Genomic DNA, 22,005 nt, shown 5'->3' on the forward strand with positions numbered 1-22,005 from the left:
ATTTCGAGTTTATTTGGTATATTATTTTAATGTTTGAAGTTACAACGGTAAAGTGACTGTTTAAATTAAATATTATAATGTTTCATAAAGTCACTTTATAAAAATCAAGAGTCCCCCTTTTGAGTACATACATGGACTTTGTAAAAAGAAAAAAAGAAGTAATATTAAAAGTCATGTATTATCCCACATTGGCAAGACGAAAGCGTGGAGCAAGTGAGGAAGGGATTAAAAGGAAGAGGATAGCTTTCATTTATTCAGGCTTGGAAATATCAAAGAAATTGGAGAATTTTCTGGAGATTATATCTCAATAGTTTGAAAGACGAAATCCCTTCAAGCTGGAAATCTTGACGCCATTGAAAGATATGGTCTTGAGATTCAACATGGTAGCAGTCTGAAAAAAGCAGATACGAAAAAGCAGCCCGAAAAAAGCGGAACCAAAAAAGTAGGAGGAAAAAGCAATCCGTAAAGCAGTTCAAAAAGCGGAACCGAAAAAGCAGGCTGAAAAAGCGGGTACGAAAAAGCAGGCCGAAAAAGCAGTTCGAAAAAAGCAAAGTAGAAGGGGTAGCATAGAAGAAAATTATTTCAGCCATCTACAACCAGGTGTTTTGTTAGTATTGTTTCTAGGGTGTTATAAGCTTTCAGCTGTAAGTGTGCATTATACCAGCATTATCATTTTGTAATCCATGTAAATGCCAAAGTCTTGGCCATATTTCATGAGCATTGTAATTTTCATTGCAATTAAGAAGATAATAGTTGCTGGTGTCATTTAAGCAATTTAATATCATTATTTATCAGCTAGTTAGTTTGCATACCAACTGTTTGTAAAAATGCCAGTTGGCTGTAGGTGTTCATTTCTCATGCTTAGATCATATATATGCACTGAATATTGTCAAAATTAGTAGCACACTCATGTTAGGTCATTTGTGTAGTCCATTGTAGTCTTCTAGCACAAGATTTTCATTGATGCAAATTGTAAAAGGGTCATTTGAAGCTAGCTGAAATACTATATCAGTCATACGTCCCTTGCATGTGAATTGTTTGATGAAATTCCTTGAGCTTTCATCAGCATTTTTGAGGGCAGATTTGAGGAGGGTTATTACAGAAATCGGAGGCTCTTTAGATGCCTTGTTATTCCCACCCATTAATGTGAGGGTATGACCAGGCTCATACATATAGAAAAACTGTAAATTCAACCCAACAAGGGAGACTATGCAAAGCTCAGAGTGGGCAAATAATATGAAAGAAACGTCACAGAAAGAAAACAAGCTAATACCATAATCCCCCACCCTACTAAAGAGGGCTTGAACTAGTAAAGAAAAGGAGGGTACTCACAGGCTAGAACCCTGCGCGATCATCAATGAAGGCCTATCTTTGCCTACTCTGTGTTGCACAGCGCCCCCATCACCCTTTCCTTTATTTTTTGGACTTCCTTAGGTTTGAAATAATGATACAGTTATATAATCCATTCATGTAATTCTCATAGTTTAACATAGACAATTCTGAAATCCCGTAAATTAGAACATATTATGAAAACATAAACATGGGATATGTTGATTATATTTGTTCCAAAATTTCTAGCACATGCATCATCAAATGGTTGTCAATCATCTTTTTCAAACTTTTTGTAGCTTGATGAATAAATTGCTTTAATATGTCATACTCTTTTTTGGGTTTTTTATTCTTATTTGTACTGGCTGTTTGCTAGTTATCTCAAGGGGAAACAATGTACAATGGTGGTTCTCATTTGCAAGAGTTAAAATTTACTTGTAGCTACACTTCACTAAAATTTGCTTTATATATTCTCCAAAGTAAATATTTTTTTTATTGGTTTGAGCATAATTGGCAGCAAATTATTTTGCAATTGTTAAAATGCAAGTGTTTCTTATAATGTAATGCTTTGCAGAGGCATGACTCAAGTGTAAATGGTCATAGCGGCAGATTCATATTGATGGGGTCAGGCCATGCCGAGGCCTGCATGACTAAGGATGAAACATCAAGTTCGGTAAGCTTGAGTTGTTTGTTACAACCAATTCTTACACTACAAAGTGTTATTGGAAAGGCAGTATTTATAGTTTCTGAGGTCCAAAATTCGTGTTTAAATTGCCGGCAATCATCTCTATGAACATTTTTGTCTATAAATGGTCACCCCGTTTGTATCTCACAGAAAATTTGGTGTCTTCTGTCTATGATTGGATTTTTTTTAAGGGGGCTCTATTCATCTGATTGCATTGAGAAATTTGTATAAGAAATAGCTACACATGGTGGTGTCACTGGAAACCGCTACTTATTGCCAACATTTAGCAACTACTACAAAACCTTTGAGTTTGATTTCACCTGTGGTAAACAACTCATTTGTATTTGGTTGAAGTTTTCATTTTAATATTTGCTTTGCAGATGTACACTACAAATCTGCCCTTGCCAAAGGGAGTTGTTCGTGGTTGCCCTAGGTGTGATGGATGCCAAAAGGTAATTGTTAATGATAATTTGAATATATATCCAGCCTATTCAGACAGTTACTTGAAAAACAATTGGTGGATCCTTCCTTGATATGCAGGTCTTGGCAAGATGGCTTCCAGATGGAGGGCACAGGCCCACGCTTGAAACAACCCCCACTTTTTATCCCAATGAAGAGGTTTGCAACTCATGTTATAATTGAAGTTTGAGATAGTGTTGGTGGCTAATCAGCGCATCTGGTTTTGTGGTGACTATTCAATTTTGATATTTTGGATTTCAGGAGTTCACGGATACCCTAAAGTACATTGCAAGTATACGTCCTATAGCTGAGCCTTATGGCATTTGTCGGATTGTCCCTCCTCCTTCCTGGAAGCCACCTTGCCCTCTTCGAGATAAGGTTAAGTGGCACAAGACACGATTCCATACACGTGTTCAACAAATTCACAAGCTTCAAATGAGAAAAGGAATGCTCACTAAAGCTGATAGTGGAAGGCATAAGAGAAGAAGGCTTTCACGAATGACAAGAGATTTCAGGCAGGAAGAGTTGTATGTCACAAATTTTGGAGAAGAATGTTTGGCATCTAAGGAAGATGACTTTGGATTTGATCCTGGACCAGAATTTACATTAGAGGCATTTCAGAAGTATGCAACTGAATTCAAAAATCAGTATTTTAGGTCTCAAGAAGTTGAGTCCAATTCAGATTGTATTGTACTTGAAGGGTCAAAAGGAAGGTTTGCACCTTCTGTAGAAAATATTGAAGGGGAATATTGGCGCATGGTTGAGAAACCAACTGAACAAATAGAGGTTTGCTTATAGCTGTGTCTAAAACAAATTGGTGATCACTTAAAAATTGAATGTTTTCAGCCTTCCATGTTGTAATTGCATATCTTAATAGTAATGAGTGGATTAATATTTCCCTATAGAAGTGCAATTTGGTTGTGATACAATTGATTGAGACATTACTGTTTCTCAGGTGTTGTATGGAGCAGATGTGGAGACTAGGAGCTTTGGAAGTGGATTTCCAAAAGAGCAAGTGGGGGCACCAAAAGAACTTGCAGATCCTTACCTGACATCAGGTTGGAATCTAAACAATATTGCACGACTCCCAGGTTCAATGCTTTGTTTTGAAGAAGGAGATATTTCTGGTGTGGTAGTACCGTGGGTGTACATAGGAATGTGCTTTTCATCATTTTGCTGGGTAAGAATGGCTGATGCCAGCAGACTATTCTTTTTGAATTTGAAATTTTGCCGCCTGGCAAACAAATTTAAGATCTTTCTGTATATTTCTGTATTTTAGTCTCTGCATAAAATGCAGCTATTGCATTTTTTGTTCCAGGTTAGATGTCTGCTTTACTTTAATACTACTTATTCTATAGAATCTGAATTTGTTTTCATTTTCACATAATTGGCATTTGAAATACTCTTGATGTTGTTGTAGTGAAATTGAAGTCTTGACAGATTCAAGGAGGCTCATAAAATGAATATTTAAGATTGAAAGAATTAGAAATTTGGCCATCATTTGAAGTGTAATACAAACTTTAAATCACAACTAAACTTTATCGAAATACAAACTCTTAATAACAACTAAAAATTGTAAAGAATTTTTAGTACCACTATTAATATTACAAAGTATATGCAAGAACAATTTTAGTTCGTAATATTGCATAATAAGTCATAACAGTGTAAAACTAAATTTTGAAGTTTTTAAAATTTTAGCCAATGCAGAGAGATTGTGGACATTGATGTCATGTGAATTCACTGTTTTATTTAAGGATTGCAATTTCTCTTGAATATCTAATTTCAACATTGTTTTTTTATTTGGCTCAAGTTTATGGATCATGCAACTCATTGAAAATTATGTTAATTGAAATTTTCTTATTTTGTAAAATCTTATTCTACAATGGCCTCGGTTATGGTAATTGAAACTTGTTTAAATATGCTAATGATAGACACAGGGTTCAAGATTAGCAATAAAACTTGAGCACGAAAAACTCAAAACTCAAAACTGAAATCTTGAAATAATTCCCCTCCTTTGATGCCAAGATTTTGCATTAGATATCAACTTCCACACATGTAACTCATTCTCAAGCATCTCATTTGATGTCATCACCTAGCTGCTCCTGGGAAAGCTTATTGTCAAGATACTAACTTAGCTGGGAAGAAGTTAGAAATTCTCAACTGTGTAAAATTTATAATTAAAAGTAATTCTGGGAGATGCAGGACTAATCAAGAATAACTCAGCTTGGGACCTTCAGCTTGGCATGACCTAGTAAACATTGGCTGCAGTAAAAAATGCATTAAGCAATCATTAATAATTTAATACTATTAGTTAGTAGTCATTTTAACTTCTATCAGAAATATCACTTTTGAGTCTTTGACACATATTCCATTATTTCTTGGAGGAATTATGCTGACCTATTGAACAAGTAAATCTTGTAGATGAGTGTGGCCTTAACTTTTCTAAATAGTGGATTGCATCTTCCTTTCTGAAGGACATAATGTCCCTAGAAGATCAGAATTAATTGACGCCAATTACCTTATGTTAGAATCTAAGAGAACCAATCTGCATTTGAGGATTTTAAAAAATTTTAACCAATGGCTCTGAATACGCTATCTTCTATGCTTCTTTCTGATAGTTTCTGCACCAATGCACAATGTTAAAGATTCTTCGTGTTTCATGAGCACTTGAAATGGCCTTACTGATGTTTGTGTGTTGCCCATGCTCCCCTTTTTTATTTACTTTGATCTAATGCAGTCTCATAGCTATCATAATAATTGTATTGTGTATTTCCATACTTATTTCATTATTTATTTCCATTAGTTTCAGCCTCATACTATTTTGATCACGGGTGCTTCCATATTTGTAAATATTTTGATACACTGTAGTTGAAAGTAATATTATAATTCAAATGGACTATAACCCTCCATATTTGTATTAGAATGCTTTGACGTGTCTATGGATCTATAAATTATCTGACTCCAAGTGGGGGTGGGCATGGTAGTGAATGTTAAGAGATGCTGATCAATTGAATACTAGCTGATGGGAGATTCGATGGTCACCATACTAAATGCCTCTAGTGCTCATTAAGGTTGCATTGCATGCTGATTGTGTACAGGCAGGAGATTCAATTTGTAACATTATTTTGCAGTGCATGATTTTTCAAATGCAATTCATGCTTTTTGTATATCTTCATTTTACCAAAACATCACATAGGATTTCATTGTGAGTAGAAGTTGGGGTCCACTCTGCTCATTAAAAGCAGTTCAAGGAGAACTAAATATTATAGAAAAACAATCGAAAACTTCAGAGAGTTGCATACTGAATGGTGAAAAAAAATGTGGATAGAATTGTGTACTGACACCAATATCTCTGGTTGCAGCATGTAGAGGATCATCACTTCTACTCACTGAATTATTTGCATTGGGGTGCTCCAAAAGTTTGGTATGGTGTGCCAGGATGTGCAGCTGTGAAGTTCGAAAATGCAATGAGAAAGCATTTACCCCATCTATTTGAAGAACAACCTGACTTGTTGCAAAAGCTGGTAACTACCACTTGTTTATCTTTATTACTTATAATTCCTATTTGTTGGGATTTTAGTCATTACCATGATTGTTCTAGTTGAATCAACCTTAAGTGTTTAGAAAGAGAGAACTGTGAAGAGCACACTAGAAATACCGAGAGTAGGGGAGCTGAATCACTATTTCTAAATTTTTAACTTTTAAAAGCATGGAACCACACAAAACATAAAGAGAGCAACCATTAAGACACAAACACCAAATTTCTTCTGGAAAACCCTTTTGGTAGAAAACTACGACATACAATAGCTTTTATTAACAAAATGAAAACCAACCCAATGGGTACCAACCTAGATTACATAAGTCCTTGAAACACCAACTCTGATCAGCTGAGGCCCCAACTCAAATGTAAAACTCAATAACACTTATTAGAGTGAACATCGCATCCCCTTTTTTAAATCTTAAAACAAATTGCTGCGTTCAAAACACTATGCAGTAATTGTACAGCCCCCATTAATCTGGCATAGCAGCAGCAAATCATTCTTTAATAGCAGAAAAAATTCAATCCCAAAGATAGGCTTCAGCAGCCATGTAAAATGACAATTCACATGAAGCTCTGCCTTTAATTTAGATGCTCCAGAGTCCAGTACATGGTTCTGGAAAATTACTCACAGATAATAGCTAAAGCGCATTTACACCATTATCATCATACACTCTCCTCTCTATGCATGCACGACGAACATGCTTGACTTTATAACAGCAACTTCACATCTTCAAACTTCTCAACTTTTTGATACATCCAAAAACATCCTCTGCACGTCTCTAAAAGCATATATTCTTGAACAAAATTCAGCTATATCATTCAACAAAATTCAGCTCAAATGTCTATTGCTTTATACATGGTTTCTTCAATCTCATGTTACTCAAGGAATCACTTTCTGAGTATACGCCAACCTCCTCTCCCCTTAGTCACAAATTCCATACGATTTCATTCAAACCTTTTATTAAAAACTGAAATACAATTATCATGGCTACTCAGATCACATTTTTCTCCTTTTGAACTTTTTAACCATCCATACAGTGAATGAATATTCAACACACATCCCAAAATAACCTGCATAAAATCAAGTCCACATCAACCCAGTTTGCTGAACACATGCACAGTCATCAGAAAAATGCACTCAATATATCTGAAATAATCCTCATAAGACAATATCATCCAAGTCTCTCAGTAATAATGTTTTTCTTTTTCTGCAAATAGTATCGAGCCAGGAATCTTGTTAAGAAGCTCCTAACTGAGGTGCAATGACAAACATTAGAAAGGAAGAAACTGAAACCACTGCACTTAAACTAGGTGCATGAATTAATGAATATTATTTCAACCAAAAACGCCAAGCTTGAATTTCTAAACCGTCCAGCAAACATTAAATCTATATAATGAAAGCTGAGTTATTATAGTAGGCCATATGTCAACGATTATCACACCAAATTAATCACCCATATAAATGAGTGGTAATTGATTCAAATTCCGTAAATGTTTAATATATTTTAAAATTCAACCTTTGACCTGTCAAACATATGCACTAAAAGGATTTTTTTTCCATAAAAGATTAATATATTTTTTAACTCAACCTTTGACGTGTCAATCTGACATGGTACAAGGAAAGGTAAAGTAGCCAAGTAGCCAGCCTAAGCAGACAGCTAAGTAACTCAACTAGACAATCAAGCAACTCAATTAGAAATCAAGTAGCTCAACCAAGTAATCAAGTAGCTCATCCAGATCACTAAGTAGATCAACCATGCAACCAAGCAGCTCAAATAGACAACCAGGCAGATCAAGTGGCTGGACAATGAGATAGCCCATTCCAATGCTTTATTACTTTGTACAATCCTCCGAAATTTATACGACCTTGGTCATCAATGACAAAATTCAACAAACTGTTGATTCACAATGATAAGTGGTATATTTTATAATTTTTATCATGTTCATCACTGAAAATTGCCAGACGGAGACACGATTTCTTATATAGTCCATGAAGATGAATGCTTTTAAAATAAATTGTGTAATTTTATTCCCAAAAACAAACTTACACAATTTATTTAAAAATGGTACTAGCTTTTGAAATAAATTGTGTAAGCCTATTCCCCCCCCAAAAAAATTTACACAGTTTATTTCAAAATAATACTAGCTCAATTACCATATGATGCTAACATGTGTCAATGAGTTTAAGCTATATCCAAAAGCTTTATGACTTCTCAATAAAGTTATGTTAGAACAGGGGAAATGGTGAACATGAGTTTACCTCATTTGAAAATAAAACATACAAAATATTGAAAAATGAACAACTTAAGGCTATAAAATGTACATATGTATCTCATTAAGAACAAAATAAAAAACTATGTTGGAAACTTAAGTCACATGGTTGTACTGATTCATTCTCATTTTACTTTGAGATAACTAATTGTATTTACTTTACATTGGTGTCAATTAAGAATCTCACAGCCCTTTCTAAGAATGGTACATACTTACCTTGTTTTCATTTTGCTAGTAATGTATGATGCATCTGTCTTTGTTTATTTGGGCCATTTTCTCATCTAATCAATGCAAACGCACACATTCAAAGATGTAAATGAAGGCTGAGAAGCCAACAACTTTGATAATTTGTTAGTTTTGTTTAACTCTTCCTACAGTTGCAGTTGGCAGTCCTTGATGGTGTTTCTATTCTGTTATACTCATTATTAGCCATGGATGCATGGTGACACTCAACACATGACTCCTACAAGGTCATTATCAATCTAGCAAACATCTGTACATGCAAGGATACAAAATTATGGACACATTTTATCACCAGATCTAATAGCATTTCTGTTCTTTTAAACTCAATTTGACTAGCCATAGAGGTACAATGACACTCAAGAGATAAGATTCATTCAAGGTTCTTATAATTTTAACAAATATCTGTATGTGCAAAGATACAAAATTATCAAGACATTCATATGAACATAATCATCTGCTACCCACTACCAGAGATACATGAACTTCCTATTAATGTAAGAAGTCATCTTACTTGCTTGAGGTGGATCTAACCTTTTTGATGTTTAAGTCACCATGAGGATTCACAGGAACATGAATCTTGCGCAATGCAAAAGAGCCTTCTGCACAAGAGAATTCTTTAGCCATGTACATATTCAAAATGTGATATTCGAGAATGATATTCTAAGAAAAAATCCTTCTAGAATAGAGATCATGTAGTCCACCCCTCATTGCTACTGTTTAAACTGACAACAATGATGGTTAGAGTTTATTATATTAAAATACTCTCTATATTCCATTGTCATATCTGTGGTTTTAAATTTTGATAACAGGGATGGATAAATTATTAAATTGTTATGATATGCCACTATGCTTGGTTACTGGTACCATGCAACTGATTGCTGGAATGTTTATGGATATCGTTGAGAAAGTCTGGATTTTTAAGTCCTTTTCTAGAGACATGAGTTTTGATATTTTAACTTTTGTCTTGGAACAGGTTACTCAACTTTCTCCTTCTATTTTGAAATGTGAAGGTGTTCCAGTTTACAGGTGTGTTCAGCAAGCGGGGGAGTTCGTACTTACTTTTCCTCGAGCATATCATGCAGGTTTTAACTGTGGTTTTAACTGTGCTGAAGCTGTAAATGTGGCACCAGTTGATTGGTTACCACATGGGCAAATTGCGACAGAGCTCTACCAAGAGCTCTTCCGTAAAACTTCTGTATCACATGACAAGTTACTTTTGGGTGCCTCAAGGGAAGCAGTAAAAATACTCTGGGAATTTTCGATGTTTGGAAAATATACCTCTGCTTGTGCAGGATGGCATGGGTTCTGTGGGCAAGATGGTTTGCTTACAAAGGCTCTTAAGGTAGAAATTGCCCAAAAAATAGCATTTTTAGGAGAGTATTGAGATAGTGTACTATAAACATTGCCTCTCTTGCATTACTAATTAACATTTTGTTTCTTTTGCTTTCTTTCGTTGTTAGGCTCGTGTAGAAAGGGAGTCTGCAAGAAGAGCATGTTTTCCAAATTTCCCGATTGCAAGAAAAATGGACAGGCACTTTGACAAGAAAGACAGAGAATGCTTTGCCTGCTATTATGATTTGCATCTTTCAGCGGTAGGTTGTGTTTGCTGTCCAGAAACTTTTGCTTGCCTAGAACACAAAAATCAACTTTGTTCATGTGATTGGAGTACTAAGTTTTTCCTCTATAGATATGGTGTGAGTGAGTTATATATTCTCATTGAAGCTCTAGGAGGAAAACGAAGTTCAATCAATAGATGGGCCAATCAAGATTTAGGCTTAACATCAGCTTCTTATGTTAACTTGTTCAAAACTCAAGAACAACTTTTGCAAGAACTTACTTCTCCTCTTTCTTCTTCCACGTCTCCTCTTTCTTCTTCCAATTCTATGCCTCCGCTTAGGGAAAGTTCTCTTAGGGGCCCGCCATGGGTCCATGAATCTCCAAATTCTCAAGATAGATCAGTAGGCAAAGATCTACCAAGAGCAAAGGATTCACAATCAGCAACTTACGTTGAAACTATAGTACTTAGTGATGACGAAGATGCTGCAGATATTAATTGTAGAGAGGGAAAAATTGAAGAAAACAGACATGAACTTGACAGCATGAGAGATTTTGATAAGATAGATGACTGCAATGAGAGAACGGCAGTGGATATGTCATCTGCTGAGAAGCCTTTTAAGAAAGAGATAATTGAAGACAAGAAACAATATATGGTGAATACCTCATTTAGTGACAGAGAACATTCGTTAAACATGGATTCTGCAGAACCTGCAGAGTTGACAACAGATCAAGACCATCTTAAGCAGACTGAGCTCCACCAAGGGAAAGTTTCCCATATTTTACCAAATTCTAGTAGCTGTGTGGATACAGACTCCATACCAAAAAAATCCCAACCCCATATTGAACCTCCATTTATGCAAGATGTGGAGTTGCAAACACAATTACCATCTGAAACTAAATTTCGGTCAAGGGATTCCTTTAACAGTAACTTGTCGGACAGGGCAGCTCTGGGTGGAAGACATTTTTACTGTCCAAATCCCCCATGTACTATAGCTTCAGAATGCATTAAAACAATGGAACATATCAAGGCAGTTCCCAGAACAAATCATGTGGAGAATGATAACAAGATAATTTCAGGCAATATAGATCCATTAGATATGCATAAAGATCATTCTTCTGCTGGTGTGCTTCATGCGTCTGCTAGTTATGATGTTCATGTTCTTGATGTTGGGATTATTGAGCCCTGCAAGCCTTGGTACAACAGTGAGACTATATTTCCCAGAGGTACTGTGAATTTCAAATTTTCTTGTTGTTTTGGCAGTTCTAGGTGTATATGTTTGAAAGGCTTATATTGAGTTTTGCAATCATGTCATCACACTATGTATTTGTTTTGATTGCTGCGTTTGATAGGATATAAAAGCTGTGTAACATTCTACAGTGTTTTAGATCCGGCAGAGATGTGCACTTATATTTCAGAAGTTCTGGATGCTGGACTAAAGGGACCAGTATTTAAGGTAATAAATATTTAATGTACTCATTGTAAAAATGGTCTAGACCATGGATACTCTGGCAGCTGGTAATCAGACTTGTTTGTTCCTTTGTATCTTGTATCTTGTAATTTATCTAATGCTAGTTCACCTGTAACTGAGTAAGATGTCAACAAGGTAAATTTTCTTGTCTACAATTATGAAGTAATTCTACTTTGTAAGGAGAAGCTGAGGAATTCGACACTCCAACATGAGAACCCAAATGATATAATGCTTTTCTTGGTATCTTGCCTGCACAGCACTAACATAGCCAGTACCATTTACTCAAAATGCAGGTTTTTTCACAGCCTGCTATAAAAAGGCCTCTTGTTACTGAGGAAAACATCCGTCTCAAGCCTTTCAGTATTTATTTGGGTGTAAAAGCTAATATGCTAATTCTATTACTGGTATAGTTTGCAGATTTGGTAAAAAAAAATTTGGATTTGGGTTTGTCTACAGACAGGCACACACATATTTGTAGCTAAAAATCTGAAATATTAGGGGCAATATACATATTTGATACTTCCTAATATCTTTAATGTATAGATATATTTATAAATCCTATGCAATAATAAAAATAAATATATAGTTTAATAATTAATTATAAAAAAAGTTAATATTAATATTAATTTTACAAATTAATCAAGATTGCATCTGAGTTATCAGTTCTAGTACTGGTTCAGGTTCAAGGGTTCAGTCCACGGGTTCAATAAAATCTCTTTTATAGGCTGGGTTCATTTAGACAAAAACATATAAAAGTTAGAAATATATGCATATTTACAGCTGTGATTAAGTTAAAAATACCTCACCATATTAATAGTAGTCAAATAACATAGCAAACTCCATCATCATCTTAATCGTCAACTCGAATATTAGTCAAAATCGAACATCATGATAAGTATTAAAGTTAAAATAACCTTAGTTGCCGATTCGTGACACGAATCCGATTCGGGCACGTGAATCAGATTCGTGGATTCGGGATTTTTTTTTTTCCCAATTATGATTCGTGGAGGATTCGTGCATATATATATATATATATATATATATATATATATATATATATATATATATATATATATATATATATATATATATATATATATATATATATATATATATATATATGCAATATATATACTAAAAAATAAGAGAAATATACATAATTCTAAAACTAAATCATTTCATAGTATGAATCTAGTATACTTGATCAATGACATTGATAATTAATCTATTTTCACGATTATAAAGAAAATCAACACATTCACATTGAATTACTGAAAGTGAAAGTTTGTAACATTCAAAATATAGATCATTAAACTTAAAGTTTATAACATGATTTACTCATAAAAGAGTCAAGAGTCAACACTAAAGTTTTTTATTTAATCATCAAATGGATTTTCAAGAAAATCCGCATCAGAGGGGTACTGGTGAGCTGCAAGTGCTGCATCTGTATCAGTAGAGGAACCCAAACCACTAGTAGTAGAGGGGATTGTTAACTCATAATCCTCCTCCTCATCATCCACATCAATCAAAGTGGATCTAGCAAGATCTCGGATGGTCATATCTAAATCAGGAGTCTCGGGTGCTACATCCCAAAGCTTTTCGGGCCCCTTCTTGTACTTAGGATCCTTCTGTGACAACAAGTGCAAATTGTTGTGAATGAACACAAGGTCTTCTGATTTTTTTGGAGCCAACCAATTGCGTTTGATTGAGTGGATATAGGAGTAAGTACTCCAATTCTGCTCAGTGGCAGAAGAGCTGGCAACCTAAAGAGAAATTAAAAATTATCAATACAACAATCAAGATAAATAAATTAAATAATAAATTCAAGGAATTGAGAATGTTAACCTTAAGCTTAATTTTACAAACTTACTTGGGATAGGACCTTTATGGCAAGAGGTTGGAGGTACGTGAAGGCTTGCCCATGAAGGTACCACCATTTGATGGCACCCATCCTGCTTTGGTCTGCTATGGCAATAGGGTCGAAATCCTCACCTGAGTTGAAAGCAGCAAATTCACTCCTCACAATTGCCCCCCAATCTCTGGATCTTGGAATATCCTAGCTAGTGCCCTCTTATACCCATCTGCAACCTCTGCATCTCTAAATGGTGGCACTCTACCTGGAAGGCGAAGTACATCTGCACTATAGTACCTGGGGATAACAAAAGACAATTGAACACTATCAAATATCAATAGCACAAACATTGGATAAAATAAGCACAAACATTTGATAAGAACTACAGTACCTCGGGGATAGAGCATATGCAAGGAGGTGCAAAGGTGTGGTCATCTTGTTCCATCGATGATGAACAATTTTTTCCACCTTCTTGTAAAGGGTGTCCTCATGATCATTCTCCCTCCTCTGTATGACCTAAGATATGAAATATGAATAATAATTATAATTAGTGAATATGTCAATTTAAACTTTAGAATCTAGATATCTCTCAAATAAAAAATTGTTGTAAAAGAGCGTAAAACTTACCATTTTAATTTTTTCCAGCATACTATCCATGGAATCATAAATATCCCCAAGGCATGGCTCATCACTATCTGCGAAGCGAAGCATTGCCATTATTGGATTGGTGATTTTCAACACATAACTCACAAGACCCCACCAATCCTCATCTAGTATCATTCTTCTCACATTTAAAGCCCTTGCTGTATTGGAATTCTTCCAAATGCCCCATTGGGGGCTAATGACCATACGCTTCAATGCTTCTTTTACCTTCACAAGTCGTCTCAAGACGATTGTGTGAGAGGCAAAGCGGGTTTCAGCAACCTAAGAACATGTTAAACTCAAGTTAGTAAAACATTTAAAAATTAAAACATGTTAATGTAAACAACAACAAAAATTAATAATTGTGGAATCCAATAATATTCAATTATATATTAAATATAAAAATTTACCTTCAATAACTCCAAGTCCAAGAAACTCCTAAAAATTGCTTGTGACATGTGGTGATTTGTCACAAACATTTGAATCTCTTCAGCTTCCTCATATATCCTTTTCACCCAATCTATTTCGGTGCCAATTGCTTTCATCACTAAATTGAGAGAGTGGACGGTGCATGGTGTCCAAAAGATATGATCATATCTAGACTCTACAATTATCCCTGCAGCCCTGCAAACTTTTGCATTGTCCGTGACCACTTGGACAACATTATCAGGACCCACCGACTCTATGGCATCAATGAGAATGCGTGAAATAAATTCTGCATCTTTCACTTGCCCTTCACAATCAACTGCCTTCAAGAACATTGCCCCCTTAGGGCATACAGCAATAACATTGATCAATGGACGATTTCTACAATCTTTCCAACCATCCAAAATAGTAGACACACCCGATTGAAGCCAAAAATCTCTTATTGGTTGAAGTTGAGCCTCTACATTTTTCCTCTCATCATGTAATATGGTAGTGCGCAACTTCTCATAACCAGGCGGTTTGTAACCATGGGGTGCATCATTTATTGCTTCCACCATCTCCCTAAAATAAGGTGATCTAGCAAAATTAAATGAAACACCATTTGCAATTAAACAACGTCCAATTTTGTGATCAGCAATGTCTCTCTTTTCAATTTGGAATGCCCTATCTAGTGGGCCTCTCTTGCAGGTGAGTGGAGATGGGTCTTCATCTTCATCATTTGTAGTTGGCATAGGCAAAAAAGGATGTGTTCTTGTGTTTGTTTGATCAGATGATGGTGTTGGTATATTTGTTTTTTTGGAAGCACCACGTTTTGCTTTTGCAACTGCTCTATCAGCGTCATCTTGCTCTTTTGCTAATGCTGCTATTTGTGCAGCTAGTAATCCCTTCTTATCACTACCTTGACACATGTGAATTCCTTCACCCGCAGGGCCCAAAAAATGTAGTTTCACTCGGGAATAGGAGCTTCTATGTTGTATGTTGCAAAAATTACATTTCCATATGTATGCCCCACCCCCAGGACATTGTGCAACTCTTGTTGTGTGTCTCCATAAAGGAGACCCCTTATCAATTTTGAAGCTTGGTGATGCAGCCCCACCCCCACCCACTGAGCCTTGACTACTCATTGTTCTATTCTTGCAATCTAGAAAAAAAAAGTGAAAGAAAACCATGCTTCACACTTGCACAAAAACTTGAAAATTTGGAAAACTAAAAATAAATCAATAATCTATGAAAGAATTCAAGAATATGGTTGAAATGCATACCTTTAACACTTCTTGCAAGGTATTTGAAGCTCCACAACCGATCTCCTTCGAATCCAAGCACTTCACTTCAAACTAGCAAGTATGAGAGAGCAAAATAGAGAGCAAATGAACTTGCATTGTGATTTAGAGGGTCGTTTTTAGGGTTTAGGGCCTTTAGGGCAAAAAAAAAACATTAAAAAATGATAATGGGCCCACGTTTTTGCAAGTTCCTCTTGTCATTGCCGCGGATCCGCGTAGGATTCGCAATCCTGCCTGTGGATCCGTAAGGATCCGCGGGCCGCGGATCCTTATGGATCCACAGGCAGGATTACGAATCCTGCCCGGATCCTCACGGATCCATACGTGGATCCGGATTGCCCGCGGATCCTTATGGATCCACAGGCAGGATTACGAATCCTGCCCGGATCCTCACGGATCCATACGTGGATCCGGATCCGAATCGGACCCGAGTCCGGATCCGGCCATTTCCAGGCGAATCCGGTAACTAAGGGAATAAGCTAAGCACTATAATATGACTTCCCTAATGCTCAGATAGGGTTTCTTTCAGTGCTTTCATCGATTCCTAAACAACCACTAAATGAAAGCAAGGAATGCAATCAACTTTGTGTTCATGCAATGAGTTGGAGAGAATAAGTCATAGGTAATTCATAATCATTAATTTGACAGTATCATCATGGTCAATAGCTAACATTGAGGAGGAATAAATGTTTACGATAAAAGAAGTGACTCCTTTAATATAAAACTAAGAATAGAGATTTGCTTGCATGATAATTATACCAACAAAGATTTATATATCAATTACAAATACTAAGGTACCAACAGAAAGAATGATTTGAAGGATAACAATGGGCAAGTAAAGAGTAAGATCTATTATGACATATTTGCTGGAAATTTGTTCAGCGCTCCCCTCGAGATTTGTGACAAAGGCTTAACTGCCTCCTATGTACTATAAGTTGAGTGGTTGTATTAGGCATTGACAAATCTGTCTTTTGGTGCAATGACAACCCCATTCTAACAAGTGGTATCAGAGCTTGGTCACAGGTTCGAATCCTTAGACCCTCGGGTGACACTGAGCGGGAGATTGTGGAAATTTGTTCAGTGCTCTCCTCAGCATTTTTTACAAGGGCTTAACTGCCTCCTGATTACTATAAGTTGAGTGGTTGTATTGGGCATTGATAGATCGATCTTTTGGTGCAACGGCAACCCCATTCTAACAAGAGTCATCTGTCACTACATATCGTTGCTATTCCAATCAATCGGCGGTACTGATCTGTTATCAAAATCTAATAACAGCAAAATGGTCAAAACTGAATTGAGAGATAACCCGACCTGAGGAGATATTGTGAAAACCATATGCAAGAGCCAATCAAAACATACTACTGACTTCACAATTGATTAGAAAGGTTGACTTATGGTGTGATTAATTTAAATTAAATAGATTGACTAGTCAATAGAATATTGATCAGACCAATAAATTGATTAGCTATTAAGATGCCGACTAAACCAATAAATCAATTACTAATTAAGAACAGTTATGAACTAATCACTATCTGTTATGAAGAGGAATGTTGGAAAATGATGTGTCCTATCAATAATGAAAGGATGCAAGCTTTTCAATGAGCAAGGGTGTGTGTGTGTGTGTATATATATATATATATATATGAAAGGATGCAACCTTTTCGATGAGTGAGGGTATATATAGATATAGATATATTCACACACGTATATGTAGATATATGTATATATATATTCACACACACACACACACACACACACACACACATGTATATATAGATAGATATATGTGTGTACACACACACACACATATCTATATATATATATATATATCACTTCTGTTCATCATAGCAATTAAAGCATATAATACTGCTAGCAAGCATTGAATGGTTGGAGATTAGAAACTAAATTTGATAGTCATCAGTAGGATGAGATTTGAAAAGAAAAATAAATCATATTCTATTGGTGGCACTCAGCTAAGATAATGATTCTCTGCAAAAATTGCAGATGCTGGTTCTGATTCTTCCGGATGCATTAGGATGTTGCATGTGTTCTCCCAGGAAGTGCATCCTGGGCCTGTGGGTTCTTGGTGGATGCACTGCAGTGTATCCAACAAGAAACCACAGGCCCTGGATGCACTTCATATTCACACACATCTATATATATATATATATATTTTCATATATATATATATATATATACACATACATATGTATATCACTTCTGTTCGTCATAGCAAGTAAAGCATATAATACTGCTAGCAAGCATTGAATGGTTGGAGATTAGAAACTAAGTTTGATAGTCATCAGTAGGATGAGATTTGAAAAGAAAAATAAATCATATTCTATTGTTGGCACTCAGCTAAGATAATGATTCTCTGCAAAAATCGCAGATGCTGGTTCTGATGCTTCCGGATACATTAGGATGTTGCATGTGTTCTCCCAGGAAGTGCATCCTGGGCCTGTGGGTTCTTGGTGGATGCACCACAGTGTATCCAACAAGAAACCACAGGCCCTGGATGCACTTCATATTCACACACACGTGTGTGTGTGTATACACACACATCTATATATATATATATATATACATATGTATATCACTTCTGTTCGTCATAGCAAGTAAAGTATATAATACTGCTAGCAAGCATTGAATGATTGGAGATTAGAAACTAAGTTTGATACTCATCAGTAGGATGAGATTTGAAAAGAAAAATAAATCATATTCTATTGGTGGCACTCAGCTAAGATAATGATTCTCTGCAAAAATCGCAGATGCTGGTTCTGATGCTTCCAGATGCATTAGGATGTTGCATGTGTTCTCCCAGGAAGTGCATTCTGGGCCTGTGGGTTCTTGGTGGATGCACCGCAGTGTATCCAACAAGAAACCACAGGCCCTGGATGCGCTTCCTGGGAGCATCCGGGCGCATCGGGAGAAAACCTGCAGCCCAAAGGCCTTTTAGATGCCAAATGTCACTTAAGTGACAAGTTTAGCATGTGTTTCAATTTGTATATTTGTCACTTTGTGTTTGTGAAGTTTGAAGTTGAACTATCAATGGTGAAGTATCATGCTATGGAATAGTTTTTTCTGTATATTTGATATTTCTTGCATTTCTTTGCATACATAAATGATAGTATGTGTATATATATGAGATGCATCCAAACACATCCAAAATCCAAGAAAAAAATCTGCATTATCTGCATCCATATCTGCATCAGAATCAGCAACCTAGGCTGGCAAGCATCGTCTGACAGCTTACTGATATGATGTAACTTATTTATAAATCAATAATGATCTACAGATAATAATATCAGAATACTATTAGAAATACGGGGTCAATATATATATATATATATATATATATAATATCAGTTATAGTAATGAAATCAAAAATACACACACACATTTCAGTATGTTCTATTTTATTTAAACATATATAGTAATTCTAGTTTATATAGTTGATTACAGTCATAATACATTGAAGTTAGTATATTCATAGCCTATTCCTTAATCTCTTGCTATAGTCCCTTTTGAGGATGGATAGGTTGTGTGGACTGGTTGGAGTGATTCCTCACAAGGTAGGTGAATCCTGAGATAGGCTAAGGCATGTATTTCTGAAACTCTGAGGGCATAGGCCCAACATAGCTATATATATGTATTTTGGAAACCTTGAGGGAATCCACTTGTAGATTGGTTTTCTTGTGGCCTATGACAAGTTCGCCCTGTCCTCCTTAGGGTTGAGTGTGGAGAGGAGTGAAAAATAGATGCTAAGTATGTTGACTGGTAAATATATTATGAATTATTTGTTGTTTTCTTAAATTAATTTGATTTACTTGCTAGTAATATATGTTAACATTGCAAATTGGCAGCCTTCTAGTAGCAACCATTATAAAGGCTATGTAAATTGCCATTTGCAAGTAAAATCCAAATCGTAGTTGAAATTTAGGGTAAAACAAGTCCAGTCCTAGTTGGAAACATTGGGCAATATCTACTGTTAACAATCAGTCATCATCGGTCAAGTATCATATGGGTTCAATTAGTTCATGGGTTCAATCGGATATCTTTTTGGGGTTGGATAAGTTTTGGGCTTGTTCATAAAAAACATTTAAAAATCAGAAATATATACATGTTTGCAGCAGTAATTAAGTTGAAAATACGCCACCATATTAATAGTCAAATAACATAGCAATGTACAATATCTTTATAGTCAAATTCAAATGTCATGATATATACTGAAGTTAAAATAATAACGTTGTGTCAATGATCATCCATCAGTGATCAAATATCATATGGGTTGTTAAAAATATCATCACCATCTGTATACACGATGGAGATAGTGGTAAATTAGAAGAATTGCAAATAGTGCCACATTGTCACTAACACTCTCATGCTTCCTAGTTGGCTCATAGATAGTGCTGCAAAGTGGGTGGTGGAAGAATCTAAGCCAATATGTTGTGGCTTAATATCCAACTTGTGTGTGGTGTCTTTGTAGCTACCTTTTTTATGTGTAAGGAGCTGCAAGTTTGAATGCACATACACCAATGCCTGTAACTTTCTTGTACGTAGTTGTTTGTGGTTTACCGAGTGGATGGATTATGTACTCTAATTCCTCTCATATGTAAATGAACCAACAATCTATTAAGAGTCTAAGACAATATTAGAGATTGAAAAGAAACAAAATATAAAATAAATATATTAAACATATAAATAAAAATAAAAGTTTTTATTATAAAAATTGGGATAAAATTTTGATTGCAAGAGGTTGTAGTTTTGTGAATGATTGGCTATGGAAGTACCATTTGTTAAATATGTACTCTAATTCCTCTCATATGTAAATGAACCAACAATCTATTAAGAGTCTAAGACAATATTAGAGAGTTGAAAAGAAACAAAATATAAAATAAATATATTAAACATATAAATAAAAATAAAAGTTTTTATTATAAAAATTGGGATAAAATTTTGATTGCAAGAGGTTGTAGTTTTGTGAATGACTGGCTATGGAAGTACCATTTGTTAAATATATATTCAGATCTTTATAGAGGAAATCAGAATTCTTGTATATCAGTTTTGGATGACTGTCATATATAAATATAACTATATTATTTCAAACTGAGAATATATGCAATGACTGAATTTGATTGAACTTATGCAATGACTGAATTTGATTGAACTTATGCAATGACTGAACTGTATATAATTTGATTTGAATTAAATGACTGCTGGTAATCGAAATGCCTTGTAATTGATTTCATTATCCAGCAATCACCGAAGTTATACAGAATATATATGATGGAAGTTAATGTCCAGGGAGGGACATGACTCTTCCGTGGCATATGCCATGCAGAGTCATGGCCCTCCGTGGGCTTGACTCTATATAACTAATAATCACAGAAGGGTGACTTTCAATAGACACATTCAATAACCATCATGTTTACCAATATATATATATATATATTTTGTGGAGATCTCTCTATATCTGTATATTTATATTATTTCACAAGTACATATAAATATATTAATATTAAGGTAATATTCTGAACCTTCAATCCGAAAGAGACTATAATCTTGACAGCCCCTCTTAGACGAACAGAGGATTGAAAGTGCAAACTTGGGAATGCACTAGAACCAATTGAGGATAACAAAGTCTTCAATCCATCTCAAATATAATACATCTATCACAATCTTTGATTAGTTCAGAACTAGATCGACCGATAACACTTGTATCAAGATACACCAAGACTTCATCTTAATGTAGTCAACCTTGATACATCTGTCATCAAGTGTTTCAATCAATTTATTGACACATGATAATAGGTCAAGCTGTTGATAAGATCGTCACCTTATAATAGCGACCATATCTGCATAAAAAATCGTCATCTTTTATGCCACAACACATCCACAATATTGGAATATTGATTTTATTAAATATTCATGACTAAGTTGCATAATAAAAGATTTTAATCTCGAGTTACAATTTAGTCATACCAAGTTTGTTCCTGAAGTACTCAATTTTCAACTTTGCAAGAGGCTTGGTGAAAATGTGTTGTAACAACCATTTTTCCTGGGTCTTAACTAACAACTAACATATCAAAGATATACAGTTATTACTTTATGTTCATAGGAAGACAGTTATATCAGTTATATTCATGTGAATGAGATTAACAGTTACAATTACTTAAACGGAAAACTCATAACTACCAATTGAAGATACCATCAATGAATTTACCCAAAAATTTAAAATCTACATACTGTAG

The 22,005-nt window shown here is 35.2% G+C and overlaps 2 protein-coding genes across 6 annotated transcripts in view; one reads left to right on the plus strand and one right to left on the minus strand.

The window, feature by feature from the left end:
• Positions 1-22,005, plus strand: part of LOC149550096 (lysine-specific demethylase JMJ18-like) — a 91,772-nt gene that overhangs the window by 23,596 nt on the left and 46,171 nt on the right. For all 5 annotated transcript variants that reach the window (XM_089793245.1, XM_089793241.1, XM_089793244.1 and 2 more), the window contains 9 exons: positions 1,904-2,002; positions 2,395-2,466; positions 2,555-2,632; positions 2,735-3,259; positions 3,429-3,653; positions 5,836-5,997; positions 9,502-9,870; positions 9,989-11,309; positions 11,436-11,539. In XM_089793245.1, the coding sequence (XP_089649371.1) occupies positions 1,949-2,002; positions 2,395-2,466; positions 2,555-2,632; positions 2,735-3,259; positions 3,429-3,653; positions 5,836-5,997; positions 9,502-9,870; positions 9,989-11,309; positions 11,436-11,539 (2,910 nt within the window). In that variant the 5' untranslated portion in view covers positions 1,904-1,948. The remainder of the gene's footprint in view (positions 1-1,903; positions 2,003-2,394; positions 2,467-2,554; positions 2,633-2,734; positions 3,260-3,428; positions 3,654-5,835; positions 5,998-9,501; positions 9,871-9,988; positions 11,310-11,435; positions 11,540-22,005) is intronic.
• On the minus strand, positions 13,293-15,940 carry LOC149550097 (uncharacterized). Its single transcript, XM_089793246.1, has 3 exons — positions 13,798-15,940; positions 13,425-13,703; positions 13,293-13,317 (listed from the first exon to the last, which is right to left on the minus strand). Exon 1 carries the CDS (start codon positions 15,641-15,643, stop codon positions 14,441-14,443), a length of 1,203 nt encoding a protein of 400 aa, XP_089649372.1. The 5' UTR covers positions 15,644-15,940; the 3' UTR covers positions 13,293-13,317; positions 13,425-13,703; positions 13,798-14,440.

Source organism: Cupressus sempervirens, chromosome 7 (assembly GCF_028749045.1).
Source record: "Cupressus sempervirens isolate cs-2001-9-10 chromosome 7, ASM2874904v1, whole genome shotgun sequence".
NCBI classification, from domain to species: Eukaryota; Viridiplantae; Streptophyta; class Pinopsida; order Cupressales; family Cupressaceae; genus Cupressus; species Cupressus sempervirens.